Raw genomic sequence first — 17971 nt, 5'->3', positions numbered from 1 at the left:
GAACTTCTTACATTCTTCGCACTCCATATATAGACTAACATATTTAAGTGCGCTGTTGCCCTCAACCACACTTGGAGTGGGGGTCGTCCGTAGGTGGATTTTTGACACGGATCTTGCCCGTGTTGAGATTGCGCTGGAACCCCCATTCCCTATACTACTGGAAAACATCGCAAGTGACGTCATCGATATCCTCACTAGTGAAGAGATGGAAAATATGTTACTGCAGGTCCCGGATGTAGTTTGTATAAAAAGTACGAGTGCCGTATTTCCCGGTAAAACACTCTATAAATATACATATATATACATGTAAAAAGAGTATAAATACCAGTTAAAAAATTTAAAAACTAACTATATATAGAAGAGATAACTAGCTAAAAACTAGTGTGGGCTGCGTCGGTGTTTCAGTAATGAAACAGTAATGATAAATATACATATATACATGTAAAAAAAGTAAAAATACAAGTTAAAAAAATCAAAAAACTAACTATACATAGAAGAGATAATTAGCTAAGAACTAGTGTGAGCTGCGTCGGTGTTTCTAATGAAACAGTAATGATAAAAGGGTAAATTTTACATCGTGAAAAGATGAAAAAACTTACTGACATTTCGGACGCTAGTCCTTCGTCGGAGTAAACACATACAGTCAATGTCATTAACGTTGTCCACCGAAAAAAGACATTTAGACTAAAGTGAGCCTGAACTTTAAATGTAAAATTCAACTCGTGAATCGAAAATCCAGAATGCCCCGACCATTTAGTGAGGATTTAAGATGGAGAATTGTACTTCAGCGTTTGTTTTATGCCAGAACGTTCGAGGAAACACGTGATATTTCTTTTAGTCTAAATGTGTAAATGTGTAAATGTCTTTTTTTCGGTGGACAACGTTAATGACATTGACTGTATGTAACATGCATACTAAGCCATTCATAATGATCTAAAGTTTATTGGTTATTCCGAGGTCAAGGGGGAAAATGTCGCGTATTTCGTCCCCTAACAGCCCCACAATGCACTGCAATGCGAACTCGACCCAGTATTTTCAGCGACCTCGGAATGGCCAACAGTTGTTCTAAAAATGTTTCCAAAAAAGAAACAAACCGTGACCACAAATGCTGAGTAAATATAAACCCATGGTTTCTGATCTGCATACTCATGGGTTAATACGAGTACGTTGTTCTCATTATCACATGGTCTATTTTTAGCAGTCGAAAGGAAGTTATTATTATCATTACAGCAGGATCCAGTTTCACAAATAGTGGATAAAATTAATACTAATAGATGCGAATGAAACTGTATTTTTTGATACTTTTGTGTTTTACCATAGAAAACTAATTAAAAACATTTTGCTACGTTCTAAATTGTTTTTCTTGTTCAAGAACAAGTAGCTTATGTCAGTTATGCGGTGTCTGATTCATCTGATTCATCTTGCTAATGATGATGATGATTTATGAATTTATATAGCGCCTTTTCTATATGAATGTAATCAAAGGCGCTTTACATTGAGAAGTGAATGACAGATTGCTTTTTGTGCAATTTACAAGCATGAGAGATTGTTAGTATGAAGTGTAGGCACCGAGGGTGGTCACTGCCAGGGTTTCTTTACGTCCTCAGTGGTTCTTTTACGTCTTGCTCTAGAAACTTTACTTTGCAATCAAAACATATCTCAGAAAACCAAATATTTCATCTAACAAGCTGTTACATCATATCACTGACAATACTTTTGTGCAAGGTTGCGCTTTCCTAATTTTACTAAAGCACTACCTAGAGTACGATATGATGGTTTTTTACTGGATTCCATCCAAAACAAAAGCATCTGGAAGGCCTTTTCTCTTATTTCTGCATAATGTATGTTGTCTCTTAAAATTTCTTCTATTTTACTGTTACACACTCCAAGTTCTCTACCAAGAGATTTCCAAATTGTGGTGATTTCTCCAGCAAGTTTATCTAGCTCCTTTTCTGATGGTGTAAGTAAAAGGTTTCTTTCCATTTTCTGTTGCCTTTTAGGTATGGCACCTGTAAAACGATGTACAGATAAGATAACTGTTAAAAAATGTCCAGTGTCCAATTTTTGTGAAGCGAAACAAGAGAATATGAAGTACTTAATATTCTCTTGAGTGAAATGATTTTTAAAACAATTTATGTTTTATATAGCACCTTAATAGTCAAAGGCGTTTACAATCATGAGAGATATTTAGTATAAGGTGTCGGTACTAAGGGTTGTGATTGCCCGGGTTTCTTTACGTCCTCAGTGGTTCTTTGAAGATGTATGTGGTATGTGCAGATGAAGTGTGGAGAGACAGGATAAAGTGGCTATCTGAGCTACTTGAAAGCCTAACCGTTTGTAGATGTAATCAAAAAGGCAGCACTTTCTATTTAGTTATTCTAAGTCCCTGGGTGGCATGGTCCGGCCGGCGGGGATTGGAACTTACAACCTCCCACACAGACTCGGGCCCCGTCCACACTATGCCGGATAAATTTGAATCCGCAACTTTCCCACCGAAACCGAAAAAAAAGTTTTGCGTCCACACATGAAAACGGAGAAAATGTTTCGCGTCCACACTAGTCCAATCAGAGGCGGCAAAAACGCTTCATTGCACATCTGAGCACTATCGAAGCTGAAATTGAGCCCGCGGTGAATTTTTAGCCTTCCCGCCATGTTCCCATGACAATCATGACGTCATCGTATTCGAAAAGTTCCGGATACGAAATGTTCTCCGTCCACACTAATACGGCTAACCGGCGTTTTCAAATTGTTCCACTCTGGAGACCGTGTTCGAAAAGTTCCGTTTTCGGTGAAGAATTGTTCTGGATTCGCCCGGACTAGTGTGGACGGAAGGCCTAACCGGATAAATAAAGTTGCGGATTCAAATTTATCCGGCATAGTGTGGACGGGGTCTCAACCAACTGAGCCAACCGGCACCGGGTGTCCATATTTGGAGAAAAAAAGAAGTCAGTCAGTTGACCACATAGATGGGTCAGAAGGGTGGTTGGGTCGGTCAATCAGTTTCTAAAGACAATTAGTCAAGCTTAGATACCATATCTATCACGCTATCTAAGAATTACTTCTAACGACAGCCAGTCAAGCTTAGATATCATATCTATCACGCTATCTAATAAGAAATACTTTGATAGGTTTTCAAACCTGTTGCTCCATTGCCGTGACTGTTCGCTTTCAACTGTTGAGTTTCAACCTGGACATGGGACTACAAAGATATACAATAAACTCAAAAACATGCAAATACAAGGAGAAAAGGAAGGGTTGGTGGTCAATAGGGGGTTAATCTTGTACAGCTGGTTGATATACAAAGATGGAATAAAATTACTGTAACGCCTTTAAATTTCATATTGATATTTTCAAACTTGCATCCATTTAATAAGTTATCGAACGGATTCAATTTGAAAATCTCATTCAAACAATACTTATAATTTACTTACACTCTTGTTTGGTTTGGGAAACCAGTGTGAATATGTCTCCTCTCTTATTAAGGTGTCTGGGTTCGTGTCGTCCTTATGACATTCTGCTCCATCAAGCTTCAACTCTTCCTTTCTGATAAAGTGCAGACATGAATCTCTTTTACATCCCTTGGTCTTATGAGAATCGCATTTCTTTTTCGGATTTGTACAAACTGGACAACGAATACCATACTCCAACGCCATGTTTTCCACTCGAGGACATGTGTGTTGCATGGCTTCAAAGATTTTATCAAGCAATTTTCGCAAGGACTGACAGAACTTAGTTACTGATGAGCCATCAATGTTGTACTTGTTGTAGACGGTCACGCATATGGTTCGAACCCCTGAGGTAAGACATATGTCAAGCTTTCCTTCTTGTCCAACGTTGAACATCCTAATAAATGAAGCATTATAAGATGATACAAGCAAAGAAGTAAAGCAGGAAGCATGATATGATATGATATGATATCATTATCTTTTAGTCGTTCAATCGCCAACTATTCCGGTCATGCGCCCGCGTACAAATGCAGCGGTGTCGCTTGAAAGTGTTAAGCGAGTTAAGTCAGATTTTACAAAGAAATGTATAGAGAGTCAAGATAGTTTTCGATTTATAAATTTCTGTGTAAACAGTTTTCCACTTGCCGGGGTAGAAGAACAATATATAACATTAAAGCATTTGAATTTTACCAAACATACTTTAATTTGTTTGGAAAAACCTTTTCGTCTCGATAGTTAGATTTTAACAGCCTTCTTGCCATATGTACTTTGTTAAATTTCAAGAAAAACACAAAAGGTCAAATATTATAAACAACATTTCTAAAAATCAGAGCTAGTTACCTCATTTGCCGGGGTGGATCCATAAAATACACACATTCTAAATTACTGATGTCGAATCTGTGGTCGATTGAACGAATTTATACTTTTCGTTTTTTACTTTCTAAAAGCTCCGATTTGAGACGAGTATTTGTGAGATCCTTTCTTCAAGAATAGGCACTTTTTGAAGTAAAAACCTTGAAAATTATTCGCAAAATACGGCATGTTTGGTACCAAAATAAAGCTTGAATCCTCAGCTCTCGTTTGCCATCGTTTGTAATAGGATACCTATTAAAGCACAGGAATACCGTAGCAAAATGTTTTGTTTCTTTAAGTCCGGGCCTGAGAGAGCTTGGGCTTCCTGTGGTTTCTATTTTATACATGATATCCGCTGACTTACCAAGCGGCGCATGGCCGGAATAGTTGGCGATGTGCATCACAAGTGGGACAACAAGCAAAGCTCCAGTCTATGCGAAAATGGAAAAAATTGTAGAACATTTTCCTGACTAGGAATGAACATGGTAACCGAGCCTCCAGACTGAGAGCCAGGGAATGAACCCATAGTAGACTTTGTCTGGTACCCAGGCCAACCGGCAAAAGAGAATGAACGAAGCACTAGCGAATAAGTACAAAAGCAACAAAATTACCACGTATTTCTACAAATATTAAATCAGTGCAAATAATTGTATCAATCCTACCTGCAAAAGTTCGGACGAAGCTTTGGCAGACTTACTTTTGGCCATTCCTTCTTGCCATGTTCAGCAAGTGCTACAAACAACCTTGGAAAGATGCCCATAGGCAGGTGAAGACTCTCGAAACGAATGAGCATTGTTGAAGATTTCTGGTCAGCTAGCAGCATCTCGATGTCCTCAGTTCCCTTGCTGTTACACAACATACAAGGAACAAGGTACACTTGTTCTTTATTCAGCCTCCACGGACAAATCAGTGAGAACTTCTCCATGATCAGAAGCAAAGAGTCAACTGTGTTTTGGCCATCACTTGCTATGTCACTCCACACATGCTCTACTAGAGCTCGTTGTAAAATACCCTCGTCTTCTAGTTCTCTCCAATAAGCAGCATACTTCTTCCATTCTTCAAATGGCATGACTGTGATGACCTTAACAAACATATCGACCAGCCACTGCGTATCGATGAATACTGTTCTGGTTTCTTCAAAGTAAATGATTGTTTTTAAGTCATGTAGGTAGTTTAACAGTGTCGTAAACTCGATGGATTCTGTGGCTGTGTTGACGTTGCATTGGGTAGCGATCCTCATAGCTTCTTCCAAACCAACGTACTTCTTCTGCTCTTTCTCTACAAGTCTTGAAAGCTCCTCCTCAAATTGCAGCCAGCTGACTGGAATATCTTCATTTACTTGGGGAAGCAATTTAGCTAGTTTTTCAACATCCGTCTTCAATCTTTTGGCAGATTCATCCTTTACTTCTTTGTTTCCTGATAATTTGTTATCAACGGTGTAGACATTTGGTACAACGTGCTTGCCATAGGAGTTTTCGGGACGCGTCAAAATCTTACACAATTTTCGAGAAACTTTCTTCGGGTCTTGATTACAAACATCTGCATGAGTGCAAACTACAAATACTGGTGGCAATGCCACTTGGGTTCTGTAGTCAACAGAGTCAACTTCCTTTTTCAAGTTCGTATACGATAAAATACAAGAAAGCCAAAACTCTTGAGCGTCCAAATATGTCATTTTAAAAGGATTTTTGAGTTTCCTTTCTGAGTTGCCATGTTTTACCTTTGGCTGCGCATCAGAAAGAAGGTCATTTTCTAAGCTATGAACGGATATATAGATTGACTTTGAAGATATAAATAACGGGAGAATGACTTCATAGACTTGTTGTCCAACAAAATCAAGTGTTTTTAAGGAAATTTCGTTTTCGTTTGTTCTCTGGCCGCCCTTCTTAGTGTCCCTGATGTGTTTTTCAAGCAAATGTCGTATTTCTTTTGGAACTTGAACCAGTTCATTAAAAATTGATTCTTGTAACCCGCTTGTACTTTCTTTTACTGATTCTCCAATTTCAGGTACTTCATGTTCTAAACCTTGTTGATTTGCATGATGGTCGGCAACCGCTTGATAATTGGTAGCAGTCTCAGCGACTAGTTTGCCTTCTCTTGTCTGATTACTTTTGAGGTTCTGAGCCATACATTCAGCAATGCGATTATATAACAATTCATTTTTGCCATCATCTTCCTCAAGCCAAAAATTATCTTGCGGTATGCAAAAGGCCTTCTGAATTACAACTCCAATAGTGCTCTCTTCAGAAGCATCGAACTCCTCTCCTTCAAAAATAAACAAACATATAAATGAATAAATGAATAAATGAATAAATGAATAAATGAATAAATGAATAAATGAATCGTTCCCTCACACAACAAATCACACTTTTTATCCATGCCTTACATCTAAGATCCCCTCTTTGAAAAACATCAATGGTAATCTGGCATTACCTTTTAAAGATTTCAACAGGCTTGTCTTTCCTGCACGGGGTGGTCCCACTATTGTTACCAGCACACGCCTATTTTTTGTTTTACCCCTTGTAAGGGCTTCTTTGTAAGCTTCCAAGGCCTCAGAACTACTGGCAAGAATCTCAGGAGGTTTTGTTGTAGCTGCTTCTGTTCCTGCTTCTGCTTCTGCTTCATCATGAAATGAATTAACATCAGAGTGTAATCAATATCAATCATTGTCCTTAATATACAATAGAGCACCGAAGTGATGATTTCACAAAGATATTTCTAATAACTTTAAGATTTTGGTAATTTAATTCTGGAAATGCATTTGGTGATGACATTAGTAATCCAGCAAAAGCTCTTTAAAATAAGTAAGAACCAAATTGTTTTGAAGTCAGTAACAGTCATGTGATTATGTCTTGCAAATGGCCTCCTATTAGTGACTTCATTAACTCTGAATCATTAGAGTGAAGGCATTTAACCCGTGAAATAAAAATTATTAGTCAATGTGTAATAATCAAATAGACACAAAAGAAAACAATGGAATTAGGGTCTACTAAAGTGTATTAGTCTAATACCTATTGCACGGGTTTAATGACTTCACTCTAGTCAAATAGACACAAAAGAAAACAATGGAATTAGGGTCTACTAATGTGTATTAGTCTAATATCTATTGCACGGGTTTAGTGACTTCACTCTAGTCAAATAGACACAAACGAAAACAATGGAATTAGGGTCTACTAAAGTGTATTAGTCTAATATCCATTTCACGGGTTTAATGACTTCACTTTAATTAGTTGGAGAAGTATTATTATAAGTAATGGCATGTCATATGCTTACTTTGTAATAAAAATCAGCATGTGAGATGAGTGTTCTATGTTGCAAATATAGAATGTAGTAGTAGTGCATGTGGAGGGAACCTCACAGAAGAGCCTCCTATGGGGAGTGAATTGGTTGTAAAATAAGTTTTTTTAATAAGCTTATTATGAGTTTTAATATTATGATTACAGAGAAACATCAATCAAAATATAGTTCTCTTTGGTTAACCTTTCAAAGAGTCATGGAGTTGATTACCATACAGTACTCTAGAAAATCCTGAATATGAAATTTCTTTGTTACCTGTGCACTACTAGCTCTGGAATGCCAAGACTTATAAAGTCACACTAATTGATGGGTTGCAAGCATTCCCAAGAGAGTCAAAAGACAAAAACATGGCGGCCATCTTGATGCTGTTAAAATGGATGCTAATGAGAAGTCTTTTGTTAAAAAGCAACAACATGGCCGCAAAGAGGTGACATGCAATCAAAGAAGGGGTTGAACACATGCACGACGACTACACTCAATGGGTCCCACAAGTGCTATAGGGTCTTGAACAGTGTCTAGTAGGGAGTCATTGTGTCAAGTATAAGATTTCTAATTGGTCAATGTGACCCATTCATGTAAAAAGTTGAAAAAACCATTGAAGGGTCTATTTTGTATTGTGAGAGGGACTATATATAGGGCTGTTTGTACCAAAGCTGGACCATCAAAAGTTATGCATCATGTTTAATTGATCTAACTCAATGTCTTTGGGGTCTGTAATGCATGATGGTAAATCTGCTTCTCTGATGCTATTAGTTCTTCATTAACCCTTTGAACTTGACTTTCAAATGATTTACTATTAGAATTGTACTTGTCAAAAGTAAAAATCTCCACATGTGGAGCTATTAATATATTCACACTTTTCTTATAATGAACAATGAAATTATAATAGCTAAAGCCTATTTTAGCTTACCTAAACTGTAACCTTCAGCTTTTACTGGGAATGGAATAAGTACCTCTTCTTTTGTTTTTTCTTCCTCTGATTGATCGCCATGGGATAAAGGCGTAGTAAGAAGTTCATCAATAGCTTTTTCCCAAGCTACTTGGGAACTAGGAGCATAAAAATGTACGATCCTCAGTAAAGCGTTTTTGATTTCTTCCCACCTGCGTATAAACTCCTCATCGGTTATACCCTCCATTTGATGGACAATCATATTTCTATAGTGCCTCAATCTTGCCAGGTCTGCAGACAAAGACATATCGCTACTGTTTGGTAGGCGATCCCAACCATTAGGTGGTGGCGGTAAATCGCAGACATTTCTAAGAAGCTTAAAAAGTAAAGCAAGATTCCAAGAACCTGAACTAACATGAGAGCCAGAAGGGGGAAACAGCAATTCCCATTGATACGTCGTTATCATTCCCCTCTCCTTCATTGTTTCTAAGATATGACGATTCTTTTCTAGAGCATTTGCTAGATTTTCTGGAGGAATAAAGAAATCAAACAATTCTCTTAGAACTCTTTTTCCTCCAGATATTAACAGCATTGAAAGTCTCATGTAGTTACTCCATGCAAGTGAATTTCCAAAGACAACCTTAAGGCTAACAGAATTGCTCATCGTGATCTTTTTTCTAAGTAGAAAACACAATTTCTTTATCTTTTACGACGCCATATTGGTCACACTAATTCAATCAATCCTAGAATTCATTGCGCACTCATTTCCTAGAAAACGTGAGACATTTTTGAGAATAGTTTATAAAGCTTTATTCTCATTATTCTTGAAGTCTACAAGTCTAGAAATAATCAGACTCACAAACAGTTTTATCGAAAAATTTTTCTTCTCCCACAAAAAAAAGAAAAAAAGAAAAACAAAAAGAAAAAACAAAAAAATGGCGTTCCACTCGGGTTATTTTTAGACTACGCCTCTTCCTCGTTCCTAGTCCTCACCATTCCCCAATAATAAAGGAAGCCCAATTAACTGGATCTACAGACTACCGGAAGTTAGGTCTCGACATTCACGATATTATAAAACGATCCATTTAGTAATTTCGCTGTTTTCTAGTGAAATTACTGAGTAAATTAATTTTAAATGTTTGAAAATTTAGCAGCCTTTACGAGCCTTTAGCTTGAAGTTCAAAATTTCTTTGATGACGAAGATTCTATTGAATAAACCTTTTCGGTCTCGGTCGGGGTAGAGGGATTTTTGTCCCTTTTTTACCGACTTTAAAAAAGTGACCTCGAGGGACAACAGTTTAAAAACCCGAAAAATTACTAGAACTAAATAGGGAACTGATCATTTTTTACCTGGGGGGGAGGGGAGGGGGCGCTGGTGGAAAACAGGGTGGCCCTTCATAATTTTCTAGCAGGCCCCCCCGAATCAACCAGTGTTTTTTTGGCTGCCCCCCCCCCCCCCTCGCCATACCTAGAAACAAGTGTAAGTCGAGGCCTTTTTTTGCCTGCCTCCCCCCCCTGGAGCCTTTTTTTTGGATGCCCCCCCCCCCCAAGCTAAAAAATGATCGGTCTCTAGCACGAAACAGTAAAAAGTTCTATGGTTGTCTATACCAATAATTAGTTGGTTTTTTTCCACGGGTTTTTGTGTGCACTGTATCCCTCTATTGGAACCTCACAATTGGTCAATAACCTAGGAATTCATTCTATCAAACAAGGTTATTGTTGTTTTGAAGCAGTGTGTCCAGCAGGTTTTTATGTTCAATATCTTGTCCTGTAAGTAACCAAGCTATCTTTTGTTACTGTCATAATAATGACTTTATTCAGCTCGAGTTTTGACCAAAGGTAAATGAAGATGGGACTGATACGTTCTGGAAAGTGAATCCTCCTTGTGCTTCAATACGCTTCGATTCTGAAAAACATAAAAAACAAAGGTATTACTGAGGTCTTCCACCTCTTATGCAGCCGACCTCCGCAGCCAGTTTTCTAGTCTCTTAAAGGAGGACTAGCACGAAAATCGTTCGAATTTTATCCCAGCTGTTGTATTTTGTAATCAAAATATCTTCTAGTTTTATACTTAGTATTGAAGAAAAGATACCATAAAATGATTCTAACCACAAGTTATGTACGTTAAGTCCCTAAGCGGAACTTTGAGCTTAATAAAATTTAAGTAAAACTTGAAGTTATTTACAATGAAATGTATAGAGCGATGTTCAGTGTTGAGTGAGAAATTTGTAAAAAAATGATACTTCACAATGGAATATAAAGAAAAAACTTTAACCAGTGATTATTAAACCCTTAAAGATTATTCCATTGAAGTTTCAGCTGAAGTAAATTTTGGAAGATTTTCATGCCACTTTAATGTCTTAGAGTGCTTACTATACATCCGTGAAAAAGTTACCTAAGAAAATTGTACAAATAAGTGCAAAGTTTAGTAAATTTGTACAAATTTCAGTGCAATTTTTTACAAAGTTTTTCACGATATGGTAGAGTGACCACAGTAAATCCGTGAAACTTTAGTAATACTAAATAGTACAATTTCATAAAGAGTTTATTATTATTATTATTATTATTATTATTATTATATTCATGCAAATTCATTGTTTTCTATTGTTTAACTAGCACTATTTTGTACTATTTAGTAATAAGTGTTTCACGGATTTACTGTGGTCACTCTATGCACTCTATTTAAAAGGATTTTTTCATTAACTTCCAATAGTCTATTTAGCAGCCAGTTGTAAAAGTATTAAATAATTTTTTTTTGTATCTAATTTTATAGGCCCTGACAAACGGTCCCAACATTTGACCCAAAAAATGTTAGATAAATGTTGGGTCACATGTTAGAACTGCTTGTAAGGGCCTTATGAAGCAGCCAACTTTCAACGTTCCAAAGAGAGAACCCCCCCCCCCCCCCCCCTCAAACTAATACCTAATTTAGCAACCAACCTCTATTCAAGATCTACTTAACACATTCCCAAGGGTGGCCACTTAACAGAGGTTCGGCAACTTTGTAACATGCATTATATCTTACTCTCAAGTCTATCTTACATTCATGTGTATGTAAAAAAAGCTAGACATTTTATTTTACCTGCTGCTGCAGTTCTTTGGTCAGCGATCATAAATACTTGCTGAAGTTCGTTATTTTGTTCCTTGGTCAGCGCATTCATCATGGCAGCATACCATTGTGGGTCACGTGACTGAAGCGCTTCAATGAGATGGAGAAAATCATTGACATGATATAAAATTATTTTCACATCATGCAACTTGGGTCACAAGTAACATATACAGTATGAGTGGCCGTGTTGTTAACAAATAGACATCAGTTTTTTATGTGTCTGTCTTCTTATTGACGATAAATTGCTCGTCTACGCCTCGTGGATCCACACTACTTTGACAATGTGATGACGAAATTTATCGTCAATAAGATGCCAGACACATAAAAAACTGATGTCTATTTGTTTTTTACAATAACAAAAACGATAAAAACTTCTCATTTTTAGCGATCAAAACAAACGGAAAAACGGGAAAACGGAAAAAGCGCGCGCTCGTTGACGTCAGTTTTATCTGTCTGTCCTCTTATTGATAATAAAAATTAACCAATCAGCGCGCGAGAAATTCGTAAGTTATTGTAAAATATCAGATATACAACCACGAGGTGTAGCCAACACGGACACGAATACTGTATATAACTTATCAAACGTCTAGGTTAGTTCCTTTGTGTTTCACTAAAATTTTCAAAATTAAAGTGAATCTGCCCAAGAAAATTCCAAGTTAAAGTTTATGCAAATGAACACGATTCTGTAACAGATTTACAGAACTCTTCACAGTCGTGATTTCTGTTGTGTTTTCCTCGTGAATTATTCATGAGTTTAATAAAATTGATTATAATGGTGAGAGGCAATAAATAATAATAAATAAATGAGATAGAGTACAAACACTATAAGTGTGTGACATAAATACCACTAAATACTGATAAATCATGCTAATCCTATTGTTTTCTATTTTTTAATTAGCACCATTTACTACTAAATAGTGCAAAGTGTTGCGCACTTTTAGTGTTTGTACTCTATTAAGAATAATGAAATAATTATAATAAATAAATGAGCATTGGCAAGTTGTAGAAGGGGTGTCCTTCCCTAGTCAATGTCTTGTTCTGCCCTGTTCCCAAGTCTTCCCATCATGCATTGCAACTTTACCTAATAGGGTTGATTTAAATGCCATATATTCATCCATGCTTTCTTCATCTATTGCTGTTGTGTATCCTTCGAGGGGTGTCTCTTCTTCATCGTCATCCTCATCTTCATCGGCAAGGTGGTCAGATGCCTACATCAACGAAAAATCAAAATTGCATTTAATCATTTTTTTTCTGTGCTATAATACAATTTATAATACACTCTACAAAATTATTCGATTCTGATTGGACAAGAGAAGTACAATTAAATCCCAAATTGTACTCTGAAGAGTCCCAATTAAGTTGCGTAATTTTGTTGAGTGTATTATAAACGAAAAATCGCACAATCTTCTCGTACAATTCGGAATTTATAGAAACTCGTGATGTTTTGAAAGTTCTCAAATTGAACTCGCCTAAAAGCTCGTCTAATTTTCAGAACTTTCAAAACATCACTCGTACCTATAAATTCCGAATTGTACTCTAGATCATGTGATTTCCTAGACAAATCAAGAGAAAACAAATCAAAATGAAAGGATCACAGTGAAACAAATAATGACTGACTGACAAGCCTTAACCTTGACCAAATATGGCGTCACGCTGTAACGCAAACATCACATGTCCCGTGACGCCTATGAAATATTCTAACCCCCCGGGTAGCGTTACACAAGGTCTTTCGTTTGACAAGAAGGGGTTGTGTCCTTCGTATAATACCAAAACAAACCAGTCAATTTCAACACATTAACGAAAGACCACGACAAATCACTCAAGACGTGACGGAATAACAGTAGTGAAAGATTTCCTGATTCCAAAACTGCAAACCTCTGCTGTCAGCCAATTAAAATAAAGCGACTCTTAATTCTGGGTGGAATGGACGCCTTCATCTTGGGTACATCGTTTTCCCATTCCAGACTACGTGTCATTCTCTTGAGAATAAGATTCTTTGTTTGAGTTGTATCCATATTCATGTGTCTTTTCATGTGCAACCGTTAAACAAAGAAATGATACTCTAGGAAATGACACGTGGTCTTGAGAATAAGATTCTTTGTTTGAGTTGTATCCATATTCATGTGTCTTCTCATGTGCAAGCGTTAAACAAAGAAATGATACTCTTGGGGATTAAACAAATGGTCTTGATAATAAGATTCTTTGTTTGATTTGTATTAGCCTGCACTGCATCCGGAATTTTCTGTCTTACGAGTAAACGTTCGGAGGCACGCAGGCTAAGTTGTATCCATATTCATGCGTTTTCTCATGTGCAACCGTTAAACAAAGAAATGATACTCTAGGGAATGACACATGGTCTAGAGAATAAGATTCTTTGTTTGAGCTGTATCTATATTCATGCGTTTTCTCATGTGCAACCGTTAAACAAAGAAATGATACTCTAGGGAATGACACGTGGTCTTGAGAATAAGATTCTTTGTTTGAGTTGTATCTATATTCATGCGTTTTCTCATGTGCAACCGTTAAACAAAGAAATGATACTCTAGGGAATGACACGTGGTCTTGAGAATAAGATTCTTTGTTTGAGTTGTATCTATATTCATGCGTTTTCTCATGTGCAACCGTTAAACGAAGAAATGATTCTATATGACACTCTAGGGAATATTTTTTTATGTGACCTGAAATGGGAAACATTATTATTATATAGATATCGATGAAATACCAGGTTTTCTCTAGTGTCAAAAACTTGATATCTTTCACCAGTGGAAGATACCATATCTTTCACATGTGAAGATATCACTGTTGACACTAGTAACGTATTTTAATAAAGAATTTTTGAGCTTTTGTTTTATTTAAGTTTCATCGATATCTATATGATAAACAGAACATTACATGGCCGCTTGGAGATACGAATTTTATCTTCTCGTGTTCAATTTAGATATCTCACTCAATTGAAATATCAATCGAACACTCGAAGATAAAATTCGTATCTCCGCGCGCCCATATAATATCCTCTATTTCCTAAGCTAAAGAGACATCTATTAGAAGGTTTTGTGTATTATTGTGGTGTAGCTGCATCATAAAGTTTCTCAGAGTCTTAGTCCTACAGAATTTGTTTTCCTTGCTTACTGTACCTTCTTTGCTAAGTTCTCAATGTACTCCACTTCATCTTCATTTATTTCATCCTCATCACTTTCTAGTTCATCTATAAAACATATAAAAATAAAAATGTAAATATTCTGTACAAAGTCGAGGCTACCTCTGAGCAATTGCGAGCCTGAAACTGCAGTATTGATTCATATTAATTAACTATACATCTTGTGTGTGTACAGTTTACCTTCTTCAAATTCTTCATCCCCATCATCACTATCTTCTTCTTCTCCTCCTCGGTCTGAAGTAAATAAGGAATAATAATCTTTTAAAAAACAAGTTACTAATATCAAGATGCTCTTTTCATGTGAGTTAGCCATGCCCTGACTTAGATCAGCTCAGAGGTTGTTTCAGGGTTCAATCTGTGAGTTAGCCGAGGCCTGACTTAGATCAGCTCAGAGGTTGTTTCAGGGTTCAATCTGTGAGTTAGCCGAGGCCTGACTTAGATCAGCTCAGAGGTTGTTTCAGGGTTCAATCTGTGAGTTAGCCGAGGCCTGACTTAGATCAGCTCAGAGGTTGTTTCAGGGTTCAATCTGTGAGTTAGCCGAAGCCTGACTTAGATCAGCTCAGAGGTTGTTTCAGGGTTCTATCTGTGAGTTAGCCGAGGCCTGACTTAGATCAGCTCAGAGGTTGTTTCAGGGTTCAATCTGTGAGTTAGCCATGCCCGGACTTAGATCAGCTCAGAGGTTGTTTCAGGGTTTGATCTGTGAGTTAGCCATGCCCTGACTTAGATCAGCCCAGAGGTTGTTTCAGGGTTTGATCTGTGAGTTAGCCATGCCCTGACTTAGATCAGCCCAAAGGTTGTTCCAGGGTTCGATCTGTGAGTTAGACATGCCCTGACTTTGATCAGCCCAAAGGTTGTTTCAGGGTTCGATCTGTGAGTTAGCCATGCCCTTACTTAGTTCAGCCCAGAGGTTGTTTCAGGGTTCTATCTGTGAGTTAGATGTGCCCTGACTTAGTTCAGCCCAGAGGTTGTTTCAGGGTTTTTTCTGTGAGTTAGATGTGCCCTGACTTAGTTCAGCCCAGAGGTTGTTTCAGGGTTTTTTTCTGTGAGTTAGATGTGCCCTGACTTAGTTCAGCCCAGAGGTTGTTTCAGGGTCTTTTCAGTCGAAGATAATCAGTTGGTACCTTTTCAATTTATCAATGGTGGAAGTAAATTTTTATATATTATATTATACAACTACCACTCCCTGTACGGGGCTCTTCCATGAGGTTTACTCCACACGCACTACCCCTACATTATATACTGTATTTACAATATACAACACTCAACTCACATGTTGATTTTTATGGAGGGAGGTAAACCAGAGAACCTGGAGAAAAACCCTCATGGTAAGAGAGAGAACAACACATCAAACAAACTCGACTCTCATGTTGATTTATATGGAGGGAGGAAAACCAGAGAACCTGGAAAAAAACCCTTGTAGCAAGGGAGAGAACAACACATCAAACAAACTCAACTCACATGTGGATTTTTATGGAGGGAGGAAAACCAGAGAAAACCTGGAGAAAAACCCTTGTGTCAAGGGAGAGAACAACACATCAAACAAACTCAACTCACATATGAACTAGTATGAGCAGGGGCTTGAACCAGGACCACAGTGGAGGCAAGCTGTAAACCACTACACGACCCATGCCACCCAAATCTGCCTTGGGGATTAATTCTCAGTGAAAACCAATTTCAAAGCATGCCGTTGAAATGTCTGAGTTTGCAGAACATCAAAAACTGCAGGAATTGGTGTTGATGATGGTGCCGTTGATGAAGCAGATTTCAATAACGTTAATATTAGAAGTCACATTTTAAGCGTACCTTGAGGGAACATGACCAAAAGGAGCAACTAATACAAATAAAAATCCTACTTCCATCAATAAGATATCCCTAGAGAGAAGGAAAAAGAATTATTCTTTGGACATTTAGCTAGTATTAATGAAGAATTATAGAAATAAAATCAGAAAATTGGAATATGAAGAAAAATTCTAAATCTCACCACTGAAACCACAAAAATGTTTGTCCAACCTGGATGATCAAAGAAATAAATGAGTATAAAAGGTATTACAGATTTAAAAAGTAATACAAAATATCCCTTAAACATTTACTTTTCTTTTATTTCCCCACTATTTTTTCTTTTTTAACTGGTCAATCAAACTCTTTCCTTTCTTTCACTTCTCCCATTTCAATAACACAATTTCCCATCCCATTGTACCATGATTATGTAAATGATGACTAGTTTTGGAACTAGTTTGGACTGCGTTGGTGTTTTTTAGTTGAATCAATTGTGTCGTAGTAGATAATTTTATTGCCGTAGGTACGACGAAGACTCCGACGAAGGACTAACGTTCAAAACGTCAGTCTACTATCTTTCGTACCTACGGTGATAAAATTATCTACCATGATTATAACCTGATAGCAAAATAGAAAAACATCCCTACTCTTTATTTTCATTAGACCAATCATTCACATACTTTTTCCTTTTTTCTCTCATCTCATTAACTCAATTATCCCATCCCATTTTACCATCATAACCTGATAGCAAAATGAAAAATAATTCCAACTCATTTTTTCTATCTGACCAATCAATAGCCCACTTCCAAGGTATGCGAATCAAACCTGAGACCCCACACGTAAAGATGAGTGTACTGCCATTACATTATTCCACCCTTGATCTCCAACCTTAATCAAGTCTTATGTTTCATACAATTAACATTTGTGACTTTGTTAGCTACCCAACCCACCCCTCCCCTCCTAAAAACCTCAATGACCCATTCATAAACTTCAAGCGAAATTTACTATCGAATATTTTTTAAAGGATATATTATTTTGTGGTCCTACCTTCTTTGAATGTAATCTTCGCAGGCATAATACCATTTCTACCATAGAGACCTATAAAAAATGTAGTCAAAATTTTGAATTATTGAAATTTTTAAAACTTTTTGTATCGATTTTCTCTCCAGACGTCGATTTTAAAACGAAGAATTTATCGTAGAAAAAATATTACATTTTAAGTAAAACTTTGTGAAGAGCTGAAGTAGCTAAAGTAGTGAGATACCTGGTATTTGGATGTAAAGAGAAGAGAATGCAAACAAATATATGGCAGCTATTCCCCATAGAAAAACTTTACGAACTGCAATCTGTTTGCAGTATCCCGCCATATTGAAAGTGCTCCTTCAAGCATGCGCTTGAGCCTGAAGCACAGGTATCCCAAGGGCCCTTTTCTCTCTGCTTTGTTC

At 37.1% G+C, this 17971-nt stretch overlaps 2 protein-coding genes across 4 annotated transcripts; both read right to left on the bottom strand.

Annotated features, from left to right (window-relative positions):
* Positions 1–520: 520 nt before the first annotated feature.
* On the bottom strand, positions 521–9207 carry LOC116290870 (uncharacterized). Of its 3 annotated transcripts, XM_089035009.1 has the most exons (7): positions 9125–9174; positions 8506–9012; positions 6732–6917; positions 4961–6563; positions 3432–3843; positions 3139–3199; positions 521–2009 (listed from the first exon to the last, which is right to left on the bottom strand). In XM_089035009.1, the coding sequence occupies exons 2-7, from the start codon at positions 8963–8965 to the stop codon at positions 1702–1704; spliced, it is 3030 nt and encodes a 1009-aa protein (XP_088891135.1). In that variant the 5' UTR covers positions 8966–9012; positions 9125–9174; the 3' UTR covers positions 521–1701. The 3 variants fall into 3 exon arrangements, with proteins under 3 accessions (XP_088891135.1, XP_088891133.1, XP_088891134.1); XM_089035007.1 differs by having other exon boundaries at positions 8506–9207; XM_089035008.1 differs by having other exon boundaries at positions 6732–6914; positions 8506–9207.
* An 839-nt stretch (positions 9208–10046) lies between these two features.
* On the bottom strand, positions 10047–17624 carry LOC116290869 (importin-7). The gene is made up of 8 exons (XM_089035012.1): positions 17574–17624; positions 16732–16760; positions 16554–16622; positions 14931–14984; positions 14728–14798; positions 12675–12801; positions 11567–11683; positions 10047–10390 (listed from the first exon to the last, which is right to left on the bottom strand). Exons 3-8 carry the CDS (start codon positions 16564–16566, stop codon positions 10302–10304), a joined length of 471 nt encoding a protein of 156 aa, XP_088891138.1. The 5' UTR covers positions 16567–16622; positions 16732–16760; positions 17574–17624; the 3' UTR covers positions 10047–10301.
* Between the last annotated feature and the right edge of the window lie 347 nt (positions 17625–17971).

This window comes from Actinia tenebrosa, unplaced genomic scaffold (assembly GCF_029948245.1).
Source record: "Actinia tenebrosa isolate PJP-AT-01 unplaced genomic scaffold, QUT_ActTen_1.0 PGA_scaffold3__52_contigs__length_22856419, whole genome shotgun sequence".
NCBI lineage: Eukaryota > Metazoa > Cnidaria > Anthozoa > Actiniaria > Actiniidae > Actinia > Actinia tenebrosa.
This window is presented reverse-complemented; position numbering and strand designations above follow the sequence as displayed.

Excerpts from the sequence above, each read along its gene's own strand:
- LOC116290870 (XM_089035007.1), bottom strand. The coding sequence starts at position 9,148 with ATGAGCAATTCTGTTAGCCTTAAGGTTGTCTTTGGAAATTCACTTGCA. Across the intron at positions 6,918-8,505 it reads AGCTGAAGGTTACAGTTTAG|CAGAAGCAGAAGCAGGAACA; the intron begins GTAAGCTAAAAT and ends TTCATGATGAAG. Across the intron at positions 3,200-3,431 it reads TTCCCAAACCAAACAAGAGT|TCCCATGTCCAGGTTGAAAC; the intron begins GTAAGTAAATTA and ends ATATCTTTGTAG.
- LOC116290869 (XM_089035012.1), bottom strand. Across the intron at positions 14,799-14,930 it reads GGATGAAGAATTTGAAGAAG|ATGAACTAGAAAGTGATGAG; the intron begins GTAAACTGTACA and ends TATGTTTTATAG. Across the intron at positions 12,802-14,727 it reads TTGAGAACTTAGCAAAGAAG|GCATCTGACCACCTTGCCGA; the intron begins GTACAGTAAGCA and ends TCGTTGATGTAG.